Source organism: Ammodytes marinus, assembly GCF_949987685.1.
Source record: "Ammodytes marinus genome assembly, chromosome: 17".
Classification (NCBI taxonomy): domain Eukaryota; kingdom Metazoa; phylum Chordata; class Actinopteri; order Uranoscopiformes; family Ammodytidae; genus Ammodytes; species Ammodytes marinus.
Genome location: NC_137221.1, coordinates 20,507,340 through 20,521,296, shown reverse-complemented (window position 1 = coordinate 20,521,296; position 13,957 = coordinate 20,507,340). Strand labels below are relative to the sequence as shown.

The window sequence follows — 13,957 nt, the reverse complement described above, 5'->3', positions numbered from 1 at the left end:
ATTAACTTAATAATCCCTCACATGGCTTTCCTCCTTGTTATCTCCAAAAAGGCTGCATGCACAGGTAATGATTTCGCATAAGGTCACATAATGAAATGTGGCTTTCAGATGAATCTGCTGCTGTAATTTAATCAATTCAAATAAAAAGAGCAAACATTGAACACAACCATTCCCAGAAATGCAGAATAAAAGCAGCCATCAGGCCAGGAAGGTTTCTGGCTAATGTCCCCTCAAAGCTCGTTTGGACTGCCTAATGTGAGCCAGCCACTTATAGTAATAACATGATAATATAGTATACATTAAGCTATGTTACACTATAATTATTGTTGTCTATGTATGGAGAGATGTTTAGCTATATACAGTCAATGCGTTGCTTATTAGCCTTAGCATTATACAACTGTGAAGCTCAGAAGTACAGACTCTCAAAGAGCATGTGAAGGCAGCACAACAGACAACTGTTCGGGTGAGTCCGTATCCTAGCAACCGCAGACGCCAGCGCTCCGCGTCGTCCAGGCCTGGGGGACTGAAGTTTTTTCTACATTTTCGTGACTTTTACTGAGGGACTTTTCGCCCATAAAAAGATGGACCGGGACGTATCACTAGAGGCCAAAACCAGACCGCTGGCCACCTTGTCTTCGTTTAGTTACATCCCACCACGAAGAAAGGAGCCAAAAGAGATGACCTTCTTCAACAGAGGCTCCAAGGTAAAGCGTTGAGAGTTGGAAAGCTAATCTCGCAGCTAATGTAGCTAACCAGCTGGTTTACTACAAAGGTTGAGAATCACCATGAAACTGTGATAGTATCACAAGAGAAACAATTTAACTCTCTCGAACTAAGAGTAAAAGTGTGCTCTATACAAAGGTCAGGGGATTTAGTCAATGCTAAAACACAAATACAACTAATTAATAGAGAATATACATAATTTATGGGAAATGGAGCTTATGCAATGTGTTCCCATATACACTAAACTACAGTTATTACCAACATTTTCACCATGAGATAGTATCAAACTCAACTGTTAGTCACACATTAAAATGAACTTTTATGAGTTAAGGTAGGCTACAGTCTAGATGGGAATTACACGTATAATTCATAGTATGAATATATCTTAGTTAGATCATGAAGCCACAATAGCTTTTATTTTTGGTCTACTAACACCATGTGAGTGTCATTTTATTTTCATTCATTGTAACGCCACTGGGGACTGGTCCACCAAACTGATGTTGTATTGAACCAATTTCTGGAGAAGACATCAGATTGTTACCTGGGGGTTCTCCTGCTGCTACCTCCTGCTACCACAGTGGTTCAAAACGCCCCCTCTCCCCCCCTCTGTGTGAGGACTGACTGTGAATGCTAAAACTTTCTAACTGTGTCCCTGTCGCAATAGGTCCCTGAAGTATCCATGTACGACCAAGTGTTCCACCAGCCCCAAGGCTATGACATGATGCTCCACCGAGATGACAGACAACACTGCAAAGGAAGGGGACTAGACATAAACCAAGAGGTATTATAATAATGACCACTAATTTTATTTCATTTTTTAAAGTTCTTAATAAGGGTCACATTTAAGACAGTGGGAGCTTGCTGGTGAGCTCTGATTCAAGTTAAATTGGTCTGACAACTGTATTTAATATTGGACCTTTCCTGGCTTATTAGGAGTCGTGCTACAGTAAGAATGAATAGATCTTTATTCTTTAGACACTATTTTAAAAGATGTAGACCCTTAAGTTATCCAAACTGTGTTGCGGTGGATTTTCTTATATTCCCTGTGGATTGTACTAGGATCTAAAAACTAGAACTTCCATATAGGCCATATAGTCCAGGCAAAATAGCGTTTTTCATAGAATAAATTGTAAAATAATTTTTTTCAGCTCAGATCATTTCTATGAGGTGTCCAGAACAACATACTAAAAGTCCTAAGAAATCCTAGTTGAGGAAATATGTTTAATTCTCATCAATCCGAGATGTGTGCCAATAAGGCGAGACACCAATACATCCCAATAGGGCTATTTTTTTCCTTTAGTCCTATCAAAATGAAACTTTACACAATGAAAGTATCCATGATAATTAAAATGTTTTGTATTACAAGTTTCTTTGAAAATGAATTTTAATATGCAAATGACTGAGCTATACACTAATCGTACATGCCCAAAATAAACCCAAATAGGCTTAATTTTTTCCTTTACTCCTACCACAATAACACTTTACATTGTAAAAGTATACTTGAAAAGTAACTTTATTTGTATTACAAGTTTCTTTTTAAATGCATTTGAATATCCACATGAGCTCCACACTTATTGAATATCCAATCATCCTACTGCCAATGGGTGATGGCGATGCTGCTTTTAGACTGGCCCTTACCTATAAAACTGCCTGTCTTACCTGCCAGGGGTATAACAGGTGCCTCTCATGAATTAGATTACCCCTTCCCTAGCTAGTGTCATATTTTACTTTTTTCGGTGCCATTCCCTTTCCTATGCTAAATAGATGAGACGTAGAATCACAGCCTGAAATGGCATGGATAAAGGAGATTGTCACACACCTTGGGACCAAGTAACTCCTTTGTCTACTTTATGCACCATACAGTGCTGCTTGAAAGTATGTGAACCCCTTGAGCCTTTGTGAATTTTATTTATTTTAACCATTATTAATTAATTTGTATCAATACCAGTATTTTTTATATGAAATAACAGATTTTTGTTTATCAATTCAACATTTTTCTTTTCTGGAAATCAATTGTTAAAACAGATTAAAAAAATTATTTGCCAACTTTTGTATACGTGCAAAAGTTTGTGAACCCTGAGCTGCATTGCTTAAATTGAGCAGGTAAACACAATCAGGTGGGCAAAATTGAGTGATGAAATGGACCAATGTAACGAGAGATCTTTAGGGAAGAAATTGGGCGGCACTAGATAAAACACAGATAAAACCAGGTCAGTTTAGGCTCACCAAAGTGCCCCATACAGGTCAGACTTGCCAAAAGGGAAAGACAATCTCAGAGGATCTCAGGAAGAGAGTTGTGATGTTGCACATTTTTCTGGGGACAGCTATCAATGAATTTATTTGGTTCTTGTGCCATAAACAGCTTGTGTGCATTCAGATCGGCATGATGCAACAAGAGTACTAACAAGTCTGTGTCATCACCTTCTGAGAAGGAATATCGATATATCGCGATACTTTGTTTTGCGATATCAGTATCGATTTTTATAACTAAAAATCGATATATATATATATATATATTTTTGCTTTTCAAGGCTTTATTGACAGTGCAGAGATACAGATATGAAATGGGGCAGAGAGGGAATGAAATGCAGAGAACAACCACGGGTCAGATTCAAACCCATGTCTGCTGTCAGGCCTGAGCCTCTAGGATACTGACTATTGAAGTTAAATCAGTTTTGTTTATAAGAACACTTAAGATTCACTGTGTCACAAAAGCACACTGATGTGTTTTAATTTTCATTGTGTCCTGTACAGTTAGTACAAGAGTGAATTGGATTTGTTATTTTGATGTTATGGCAGCTGCAGCAGTGTTTGATCATTTGCCAAAACCAAAAAAAGGAAGAAAATAGTAAAGGAAGTTGTGAATGAAATAGTTTTGACTTCATTTGTCTGTGCAATTATCAATATATTGTCAGTTATGTTTGACAAGGCAACTTGTTTATGGAATATTGCAATATATCGTGATATATCAAGATCCGCAATATATCGTGATATATCATGATGTATCGTATCGTGACCAGTGAAGTCCTTGACGATACCCAGCCCTACTCATTTGCATATTAAAATTCATTTTCAAAGAAACTTGTAATACAATTTTTTTTAATTTTCATGGATACTTCCATTGTGTAAAGTTTCATTTTGATAGGACTAAAGGAAAAAAATAGCCCTTTTGGGATGTATTGGTGTCTCGCCTTATTGGCACACATCTCGGATTGATGAGAATTAAACATATTTCCTCAACTAGGATTTCTTAGGACTTTTAGTATGTTGTTCTGGACACCTCATAGAGATGATCTGAGCTGAAAAAAATTATTTTACAATTTATTCTACTTTTAGCCCCAAAATGCCTTACTTTGCCTGGCCTAATAGGCCTCCGCGTGGCATACAATTGCAGAACGGTGAAAGTAAAGTGGTGGTAAGCAATGCTTTTATGAAGGTAAAGCTCATAAGAAGCTACAGTATGGTACAAGGTCACTGCAACTTCACAATACAATCAGTTCATCTTTGAGTCAGAGTCGACATTTTTGCAAACTTTGAAAGATAATCATCAAAGTGTTCTTGAGATATTACCTCAATTACCTCACAATGCACGAGGTCACTGTACCCTTGACCTTCAACATCTAAAGAGTTAATCTTTCAGTCCAAGTGTGAGTTTGTGCCACATTTTTAAGAAAAGCATTCTTCAGGTATTTCGTAAATGAGGTCACACTGACCTTGACCTTTGACCTTCAACATCTAAACAGCTCATCTTTGAGTTAGAGTGAACATTAGTGCAAAGTTTGAAGGAAATCTCTCGAAGCGTTCATGAGATGTTGCGCTTACAAGAATGGCCCGGGCGGATGTACAGAGATGGACGACCCTAAAACATAACAGCGCTCAAGTCTTCGGCTATCGCCAGCGCAGAGGCTTAACAAATAAACATTTTGATCATAGGTGTAGTCTATTATGGACCCGCATGAAACAAAAAGTGCTTCTTTGCTTTACTCTACTTTTTGATAGTTTTTACTAGTTCTATTTCACCTATTCACTAAACAAACCTGTTCATTCTTCAGCAAATGAAGTCATCCGACCCTAGAGCCAACAGTTTCTCACAGCCTCACAGAGCTTCAGAGCTGATCCGTTCCTCTCATATCTTATGATGTGACCTGATGGCTGATCTCGCCAAACGACTGTACTACATCAGAAATGATAGGCTTGTAATATTAATAGCACTGACCACCTACACACTTGACACACACATACTCTAAAACCAGTACATTAGAAGCATCACCACTCTATATATCTGTTTCCTACCACCAGGAGATGAGTACTTATTCTTTTCTAGCTTAAAGGTTCAGTTAGCGAAATGGTCAGTTTAGCTAACTTCCTGCAGTTTGCAGTCCTCTCCCTCGTCCCTACGTCACCACATTAATGCACTGCAGTCTTCAAGCAGCGAGTTATCTAGCATCATCTCAGATAAGAAAGTGTGATAAAACATGATAAAAACCATCAAAACATTGGGAAGGATTTCTACCTGCTCCGCCATTGTAGGCACTTAAACATTCACCCATCTGTCGCTCTGCGCGTGCACCGGCAGTGAGACGGGTGCCGGTGTGTAGCGTTCTCTCTTGTGATTGGATATCAGTTTCGGGATCCCCAAAAAGTTTATTTGCCTATTACATGCAGAGCAGATGACTGAGAGATCGGCTTTATGAAACGCGCACACTATGTAAGTGATCACTGTATGAATAAAGCGATTTAACATTTATATTAACATAAATACATCGCTTACTTCACCTTTAAGATGATATCTGCTATATGGCTTTTGAAGTGCTTTTATAGATGTCTGTGTAGTATAAAAAATTAATCCTGAAAAGAGCATAAATTCAAAATGTTCCATATTTATCAGTCTGGTGACTTATTGTTTTACCACATGGTGGGAGACATACAGTATATCTCTACGTTTTATGCCATTTGTAAATGGCTCTGTTTGAAGCCATTTCATCTCCATAGGATAGGAGGAATTATTCATGTCAAGAGAACTAGCTCACAGTGAGTTTCTGGGTCACTGAAATCAGAGAGGCTGGTGAACAAAGCAGCCACACACACACACACACACACACACACACACACACACACACACACACACACACACACAGACACACACACTGCTGAGTTTGTAATTACAGTGTAAGAGTGGTCGGCTCCTACAGAATTAGGACGGCGCTGTTCTGGAATTCACATTCAAACATGAATTAAAAGTAATTTATTTTAAATAGAAAGAAAAATAAATATATTTCTGAGGATTTTGGCTGTGTGTTATTTTTTCTTCCTGTTTCCACCGAGGACTACACACATATAAACCATGGACCTATTAAGAAAGATATAAACCCCAGATTGTATCTGCCACAGACAAAGGCAGGGACGGTCTGTTCTGCAGATAGTTAGCCTGAGGCTGACTTGACCTCCCAGAGGCTCCCCATGTTCAGAAATCGATTGGAAAAGCTCACACCGAGACACCCTGCTGCCCTGGTTAATATTGAGCCATGCTTGCACTTCAGTTAATATCACATGTTGGGACTATTTTCACTTTCAACATTGCAATATCACAAGTGGTGGAAAGGAAGAGGCAGGCAGAGAGGGAGTAACAGTCATCTTCTTATGTAAGGATTATCTCATGCAGATTAGCAGATCTAGGTGGTTTTGCCTGCAAAGCTCACAGTGACAAAGTCACCATCATCATCTTTCTGGCCATCTGAACTCTTGTCAGTGGTGTCGTTAAGTGGAATGGAGATGTCAGTCTCTTCTGAGCTACTGTAGACAATCACTTTCTTTTTGGTGACCAGCGTATGCAGCCATGCCACAGGCACAACTCTCAGAAATGTACTTCGCACTAGTTGCTCTGTGCTTGTGACTGTAAAGTCAGTGTCTAGTTTTTTTGTATTCAAATAAGCAGTTGTTTATTTCTGTACTGTGCATTGGCATCTTTGAGCAAAATACAGCCAAAATGTTCGCCGCGCCGCGCCTCCCATGACCCTGGACAGTGACCACTTGACAAACACATTTTTTGGGGGAAACACTGTAAGGTGTTGCACTTAGAGTAGCCTACATTTATTTCTATGTTTTTTGATAAGCTGTCACTCTTAGTAAACCTAGGCCTACCTGTATTTTGATAAGCTGTTGCACTTAGAGTACATTTATTTCTATGTATTTTGATAAACTGTTGCACTTAGAGTACATTTATTTCTATGTATTTTGATAAACTGTTGCACTTAGAGTACATTTATTTCTATGTATTTTGATAAGCTGTTGAAGAGTTAACCTATTGTGTTTTCCTGAACTGATAAGATTGTTAAACACTTAAACAACAGGCAGCCTATGTTAATTAAATAGGGATTTTTTTTGATAAGCTGGTGAACTCTATTTGATAAAAAAAAGACAAGAGATGCACTCCTATGTCGTTGTAGTGTTTTACAGTATATTGATGTGATGCTCATACATTTTAGGCATTTTTTTCTGGCCCCTCATTTTGGATCATTTCCACCAACCGGCCCCCATTCAAAACTAATTGAATAGCCCTGCTCTAGATAATCCTTAAAGGTGCTTCGAGGAACTTCCAGTTTGTGTTAATTCTTGCACCCCCTTTGGACAAAAGCGGTAGTGTTTTTACTAAGCCAGCTGTTGTTCCTGGGAGAGCGTACCTATGAAAAAATGCATTAAGAAAAATGTTATCAAAATATCATTCTTTGCACTGATGGTCTCGTTTGCTGTTACCATAGATAGTAAATAATATGGATGTAGCATCCGGGCTGACCTCAGTTATTCACACGGCATCCAATAATCCTGGTTTGTGCGCGTCACCATTTTGTGAGATTTTTACTCCGCCTCACGTCGGGGGGAGGGAAATAGCCGACGTATACCTCCGAGGGAAAGTGAGGGACAACGGGCGGAGAGCTGTCACTCAAGAGATCGCTCCAATACATTTTAACCTCCGATAAAATAAAAACTAGCGTGGTCCAAAAAAATTCACCCCCCTCAGTGTTGTCATGGAGATATGACCTAAACATACACACTAAAATGGTTTTGTGGCCCAGGCTGTAAATAGGTTTAATAAGACTTTGAAAACGGCCTATCTAACAAGTGAGTCAAAGAAAAACTGCTCGGTCTTGGCACCACCCCCCAGTGGCACTTCCTGGTTACTAGAGTTGTGGTCACTTCCTTATTGGATGCTAGTAAAAATCGCTGAGGTTGGGGCTTGGCTGTTACCTGTAATTTATGATCATCAGAGGAAAAATTAGACTGTTTCAGAAATATTTAAAAGTTCCTCGTAGCACCTTTTAAGGCCAGGACACACCAGCCCGATAATCGCCGTCGTCAAAAAAAAAGACGAATCTGTTTGGTGTGTGCCGTGACGTCGGCCGACGTAGAGGTCGTCGGGCTTGTTTTGAGCCTGTCGGCCGCCGATTGAACATGTTCAATCGGCGGCCGACCGTCTTTCATTTGGAGCAATTTGATTAGTGGAGGGCTAGCGAATCAGTGAAGCCCGGAAGTGAGGCGGGTAGCACAAACAGCTAACAACAGCTAGCCATCGTTTTAATGTGTTTGTTCGTTTTGTTTTGAGAGTACTCACATGCATCAACCCTTGTTGACTGCTCGACACCATGCTCGACACTCTCTGCTAAAAATTGTGCTCTTATGGTCCATAAATATAAATACGTATTTCTATCTATGTTTATGCTCTAGAGAGATGTCCAATCATTTCCGGCTTTCGTATTTTTTCGGGCCACAATACAGATTAGCGCCGCCTGCTGTTGTGGAGACATTACGTCCCGCGAGCGTACGGAAAATAAACAGTCGTCTCGGTGTGTTCTTTAGCAGCGACGGGAAGCTGGAGCTTCCTGAAACGGCCGACTCCATTTTTTTTGACGACGGCGATTATCGGGCTGGTGTGTCCTGGCCTTTAAGCAACAAAACCATCCTAATGGATGGTCCTTATTGATTTCATATGAAAATTGATTCTACTGCCTTGTCGTCCCGCTCAACCTCAGGAGGAGTCCAGAGTTGTTCCGGTGCGTGCCTCTGCTGTATGCGGCCGCCGCCCTGTCCCTGACCTCTTCCGAACAGGCCGGCAGAACGCACGTGTGGCTTGCATAAAAGCAGAGTTCTTCATGAAAAACGGGATCATCTGGAATGTGGCAGAGGGATACGGGTCAGTGGCTCCTAGCTAAGCCCGAAACTATTGCAGCGTGAGATCAAAGCGATTGTTCCCACCGTGAAAAGCATTTTTACTAATAAACCAGTGTTGTGATGTGAACATTTCAGCTTACTTCATGGGTCCATATAGGTAAAAAAAAAGGAAAAAATTCAAACCATCAATGAACATTGTTGTAATATAGGCGGGTAATAGGCAAGACAAATCATTATTTTAAAGGAAATGTTATCCGTCAAAAGACCTAACTGAATACCAAATGAGGACAGTGACATTTTCCTGGAAGCGTATGCTCCTAGTTTGAGGCTGAAATCCCTCCCTCAGTGTGAGCGTCATCTAAAGGTTCAGGTTAGTACAGACAGTCTCTAAATCAAAATACATGTCAGTTTCTTCTACACCTTGGTACAAAAGAATTTGAAGATCAGACTCTCAGTGTTCACATTTCTTTCTTCAGCATAATGTTGTTTTTATAATTAGGAAGAATTTCCTAGAGATGAAAGGCATAATGTGCCAATTACTGCAGAGGGGGAAGGATTCATTTCCATAAACTGTAGAAGTAACAGAGAATTGATTCCTAAACATATTTACCACGATACAATGCCTGCTTTTTCTCTTCTGATCTACATTATTTTTATACCCATGCCTTACATAAACTTAATTGAAACCAAATGACTACATAATAGGATTTTTTTTTATAGCACATAGTACAACCCCTTAATTTGCCTCTGCCTTTGTACGGCGGCAGAAATAGCTTCTTTATTCTTCGTAATGATACAGCATTTAAATCTGTTTGTTGTTAGATCCTTAGGAGATAACACATAAAGCATTGTTTAAAAGTATAAAAGGTAAAAATAGATGAGAAAATGTTCCTGCGAATTAGTACTCTGACACGTATTACTTTATAGTAGGCCTATAGTATACTTTGTAGTTTATTTTATATACAATGTTTGGGTATTCATTAGAAGAAAAAAAATATATAACAGTGCCAATTTATTTGTAAGCCAGAGGGTATTTTGGTTAATGTGATAGTCCATTAAATATGAAGCCGTGGCCAGTGGTCGATTAGCTTAGCTTAGCATAGCACAGGGACTGTAAAACAGGGGAAAGAGTAAGCCTGGCAATGCCCAAATATACCAATCTGTTTAATAGCACCTCTGAAGCTCATTAATTAACAATGTACTGTATATCTTTTTAGTAATCTGTACACAAATTTGCCATTTGAGGCTATAGCTAGCTATTACCTATGTTCTAATCTAAGTTAATCAGCTGCCGACTGTAGCCTTACATTTACGGAGACACTTTCTCCCTTGACTCTCTGCCAGATTGCAGGAGACACTGTATGCACTGGTATTAAAGCTACTGTAAAGACCAGCATTACTACTTAATGGATCCATGACTAAAACATAAATAAATCTGTCTCTGATTCAAATTGATGGCCTGTCAAGCTTTTGTTTCTATTGTGAGCACATCCTGCCATTGTTTATGAAGTCTTTCATGGTACACTTGTGTTTGCAGCTATAAAACAAACTCGCAGCAGACGGGGGAGGACGTCACCTTATATACAAATATTTAATGAATAACAAAAGGATGGCAGTGAATATATACACACATTTCTGTTGGTTTGGTTCCAGATGGATTATATATATATATAAAAAAAACTCTGTTTACCTCAGGAGCCCACCCTCCTCTTCAGCGGGAAACAAACGCAGCTCTAAAGCTATAAATATAATTCACAGGTTTTTGGCAAACTACCCATCACTGGCGATTTGTTGGCATCAACTATTCTATATGACAATAAACTATTGTAACATTCAATTGGAATACATGGGAAAAAAAATGTCTCACAGTGCCAAAAAGGCAGATTAAAAAAAGAAGAAAGCACAGCTCGGCAGGCAGCTCAGTTTGCTCAAGTATAAGGCTCTGAAGCACTGCAACACTGGCACTGGCAATTAGCTCCACGCCACAACTAAAGTACAGACGGGTGACTGCGGTCCCTGAGAGCTGCGCTAATTCAGCAAAGCTCTCTAAAGTCAGGCACTCCTTTAGACTGTGAAGAGACTCCTTGGAGCAAAGTGCTTGTCCAACACTTGAGATGTTGAAAAACAATCCGAGTCAGTCATGCAGTGTTGGAGAGGACTGGGGCGGTGCACCTCCGCCCTTGCTCTACAATCTGGTACAAAAACTGCTTCTCAACAATTGTCTATCCATGGTACTGCTGGCTTCTGGTAATGGGGTTTTTCAGTTAAAGGGCATGAGAAAAAAACACTTCTGTAGCCACTTTGTGTGTGTTTGTGTGTTTGTGTCCTTGAGCTTTTCCGGCCGTGCTGCTCAAGGCATCACGGTCCCTTGTGACAGAGATCGGGTCATCTCCGTGTGAACAAAGAAGGTCTTGAGCTCTCCTTTGCCCTTCACGTTGATGATGCCGCGGCAGGAACACATGTAGCCCAGCCCCGTTAAGATACGACTCATCTCCTCGGTTACCTGGAGCGAAACAAACAAAAACCATTATGAATAGTTTACTTAGAACGCTGGAAGAGACGCACTTGTGTTTTAGGAAGACACCCCCACCTGTATTTTTCCCAGTACCCCAGTGGTCTCCATCCTACTGGCCACATTCACACTGTTTCCCCAGATGTCGTACTGAGGTTTCTGGGCTCCGATAACGCCTGCGATCACTGGCCCGTGGTTTATCCCTAGCAGGAAAGATCGGATCAGAAAATGATGTCGCTGTCAATCAACTTGGAACTCTTATTGTGTGGAGGAATGTTCTCCTCACCAATCCTGAGTCTGAAGTCGTTGAAGGAGTGTTTGTTGATGACGTCTAGCTTCCCCACCAGAGCAAAGGCAAACTCCACCATGGTGCCGATGTGCATGTACTGTCTGTCGTGTTCCTGAGGGAAATGTAGAGCGCAGGGGAAACAAGTCAAAGCTGCTATCCCAACCATGTTTAGACCTCCATACATTATCGCTAAATGAACAGTAATAACTAGGGTAGGTAGGGATGACTGTAAGGATCTTAATCACCTTGATAGGTGATCTTATTTTCATGTATAGACTCATATATAAAAGATTTCATGAAGCGGAATTATTATGATTGCTTGTGTCTTTACAATTAAAACATGCATCGTTCCATCTGTTATTCCTCTTATGTCATTGCATTATATGTGTCTGTTTTATACGTATATGTATAGATATGTTCTTCTTAGACTATGATTAAATGTGTTTTTCAGAAGACTGTATTGTAATGTGCCTTTATCTGATTTAAGTACATTTTATCTTGTTTTTTCTTTAGCATGCCCATTAACAACAGGTGAAGGGACCGCCGGTAAAAACGAGCCTTTATGCTAACTAGGGTGTATCAACAATTATTTTTAAAGAATGTTGATTAATGTACACTGTCACTTTAAAAAAAAAAAAAAAGAATAAAGAACGGAATTCAATCGTGTTGCACTTTCACCAAGTTTCCTCCTTATCTTCTGCTGTACTGAAGAAGATAACCACTTTGGAGATGATATTTGTGGCACAGAAAGGATCATCCCTTTCTTTCTGTTTGGTGCTGTAAATCCATATATTTCTGCTGTGTTCATCAACCGTTACTAAACCCCTACCCCAAACAGCCTCTGTCCAATCACGGCTTAGCAACTGTAACAGGCCTCGACAGACCGGTCAAGCATTGGATTTCTGAGATGTTGGAGCGGAGAAGATTTATAAGGAACGGATTGAACGGCGGGTTTATTATGAGCTGTATCTAATTGGCTTACTATCTACACAGTAGTGACACTGTGTTACTTCCAAGGCCAATTATCATACATCATTAGCAACAGTGACTGACTACATTATTTTTATGGGGTGAGGAGTTATATGAGTAAAAGCCTTCATCAGAAATGACACAGTCACTGCTTAACAGCTTGATGCTACTCTATCAAATAAGGTGTGTAGCTCTGCCCTGCTCTTTATTGGATGTTTGATTTGCAAGTTTACACTGAAACAACATAAGCCAAACTTATTACCTGAGAGAGCTTTATGTTTCCCAGACTCATAAAACCCTTTCTTTTTATGACAACGAAACATATTGTTAATCTAACCCCTGTTTCTTTAGCACGTATAGCTTTTATTTATATTTCTACATTAATTAGCTAGCTAACTGTAGCTAAGAAATCTGCCTGGAACAGTTGTCCTTTCAGCCAATTAAAAAGGCTAGAATGAGAAGCCTGCTTTTGTGTGAAATCATCACATACCCCTTTGCTACAAAAATGAATAATATTTTCTGCTACTGCTATCAAAGCAAACCACATTATGAGACGTGCAAGAAGCTAAAGTTTGACAGGCGTATAGTAACTAAGGGGAAGATGGGGTTTAGTTTAGCGAACAGTCAATTAGGCGGATTTCCCTTCCAATCGAGGATCCCTGCCACCTTGCCGAGCGATGATCTCATTTGCTTCCATTGATGTAATCAAACGAGTGTTGTAATGAATCACTGATTATTAAATGTTATGTGTAGCACCTTGTGACAGAGCAACCCACACAAATCTTCCAAATGTATTTAGACAGCAGTAAATACTATAACGCTGGAGCTGCATCCTGTTTTTGTGAGCGTTAATGAAAAATGACAGGTTGATTGAAACTATTCTGGCACACAGGGGTGACCGTGGGCTAAAAGGCCCTTTGTTCTTCCCCCTGGTCTCCTGTCGTCAAGTTCGAGCTCTGATAAAAGCTGGGCGGTAGGAGCTCTGACCTCATAGACAGTGGGTCACTTGGTAGCCAATGTGGTGGAGACATTAATCCCTGTGTAGCCGTCCACTCACATGCATAATGTGTGGCAGTAATGCGAAGTCTGCGTGTATGTGTGTGTTAAAGCTTACCTCTGGTCCCGGAGTCACATTGAGTCCAGTTGCAGCCATGTAGGTGCTACCGATGGTCTTGATCTTCTCCACTCCGCTGAACTTGGGCTTGGACAGCAGCTGAAGACAGGAAGAGGAAGACGGTTCATAACGCAACGCACGCACGCACATACACACACACACACTTGAGCAGGAAATGACACCA

At 40.1% G+C, this 13,957-nt stretch overlaps 2 protein-coding genes across 2 annotated transcripts in view; one reads left to right on the top strand and one right to left on the bottom strand.

The window, feature by feature from the left end:
• Positions 1-581: 581 nt before the first annotated feature.
• cfap90 (cilia and flagella associated protein 90) lies at positions 582-8,930 on the top strand (the record flags this gene model as incomplete). Its single annotated transcript, XM_080045889.1, has 3 exons — positions 582-704; positions 1,388-1,504; positions 8,751-8,930. 3 exons carry the CDS (start codon positions 582-584, stop codon positions 8,928-8,930), a joined length of 420 nt encoding a protein of 139 aa, XP_079902015.1.
• A 2,309-nt stretch (positions 8,931-11,239) lies between these two features.
• The window catches only part of adcy2b (adenylate cyclase 2b (brain)), a gene marked incomplete at both ends in the record, with an annotated part of 47,820 nt that continues 45,102 nt past the window's right edge, over positions 11,240-13,957 (bottom strand). Inside the window, 4 exons of the mRNA XM_080045972.1 lie at positions 11,240-11,392; positions 11,480-11,604; positions 11,688-11,802; positions 13,774-13,872. Coding sequence (XP_079902098.1) covers positions 11,240-11,392; positions 11,480-11,604; positions 11,688-11,802; positions 13,774-13,872 — 492 coding nt within the window. The remainder of the gene's footprint in view (positions 11,393-11,479; positions 11,605-11,687; positions 11,803-13,773; positions 13,873-13,957) is intronic.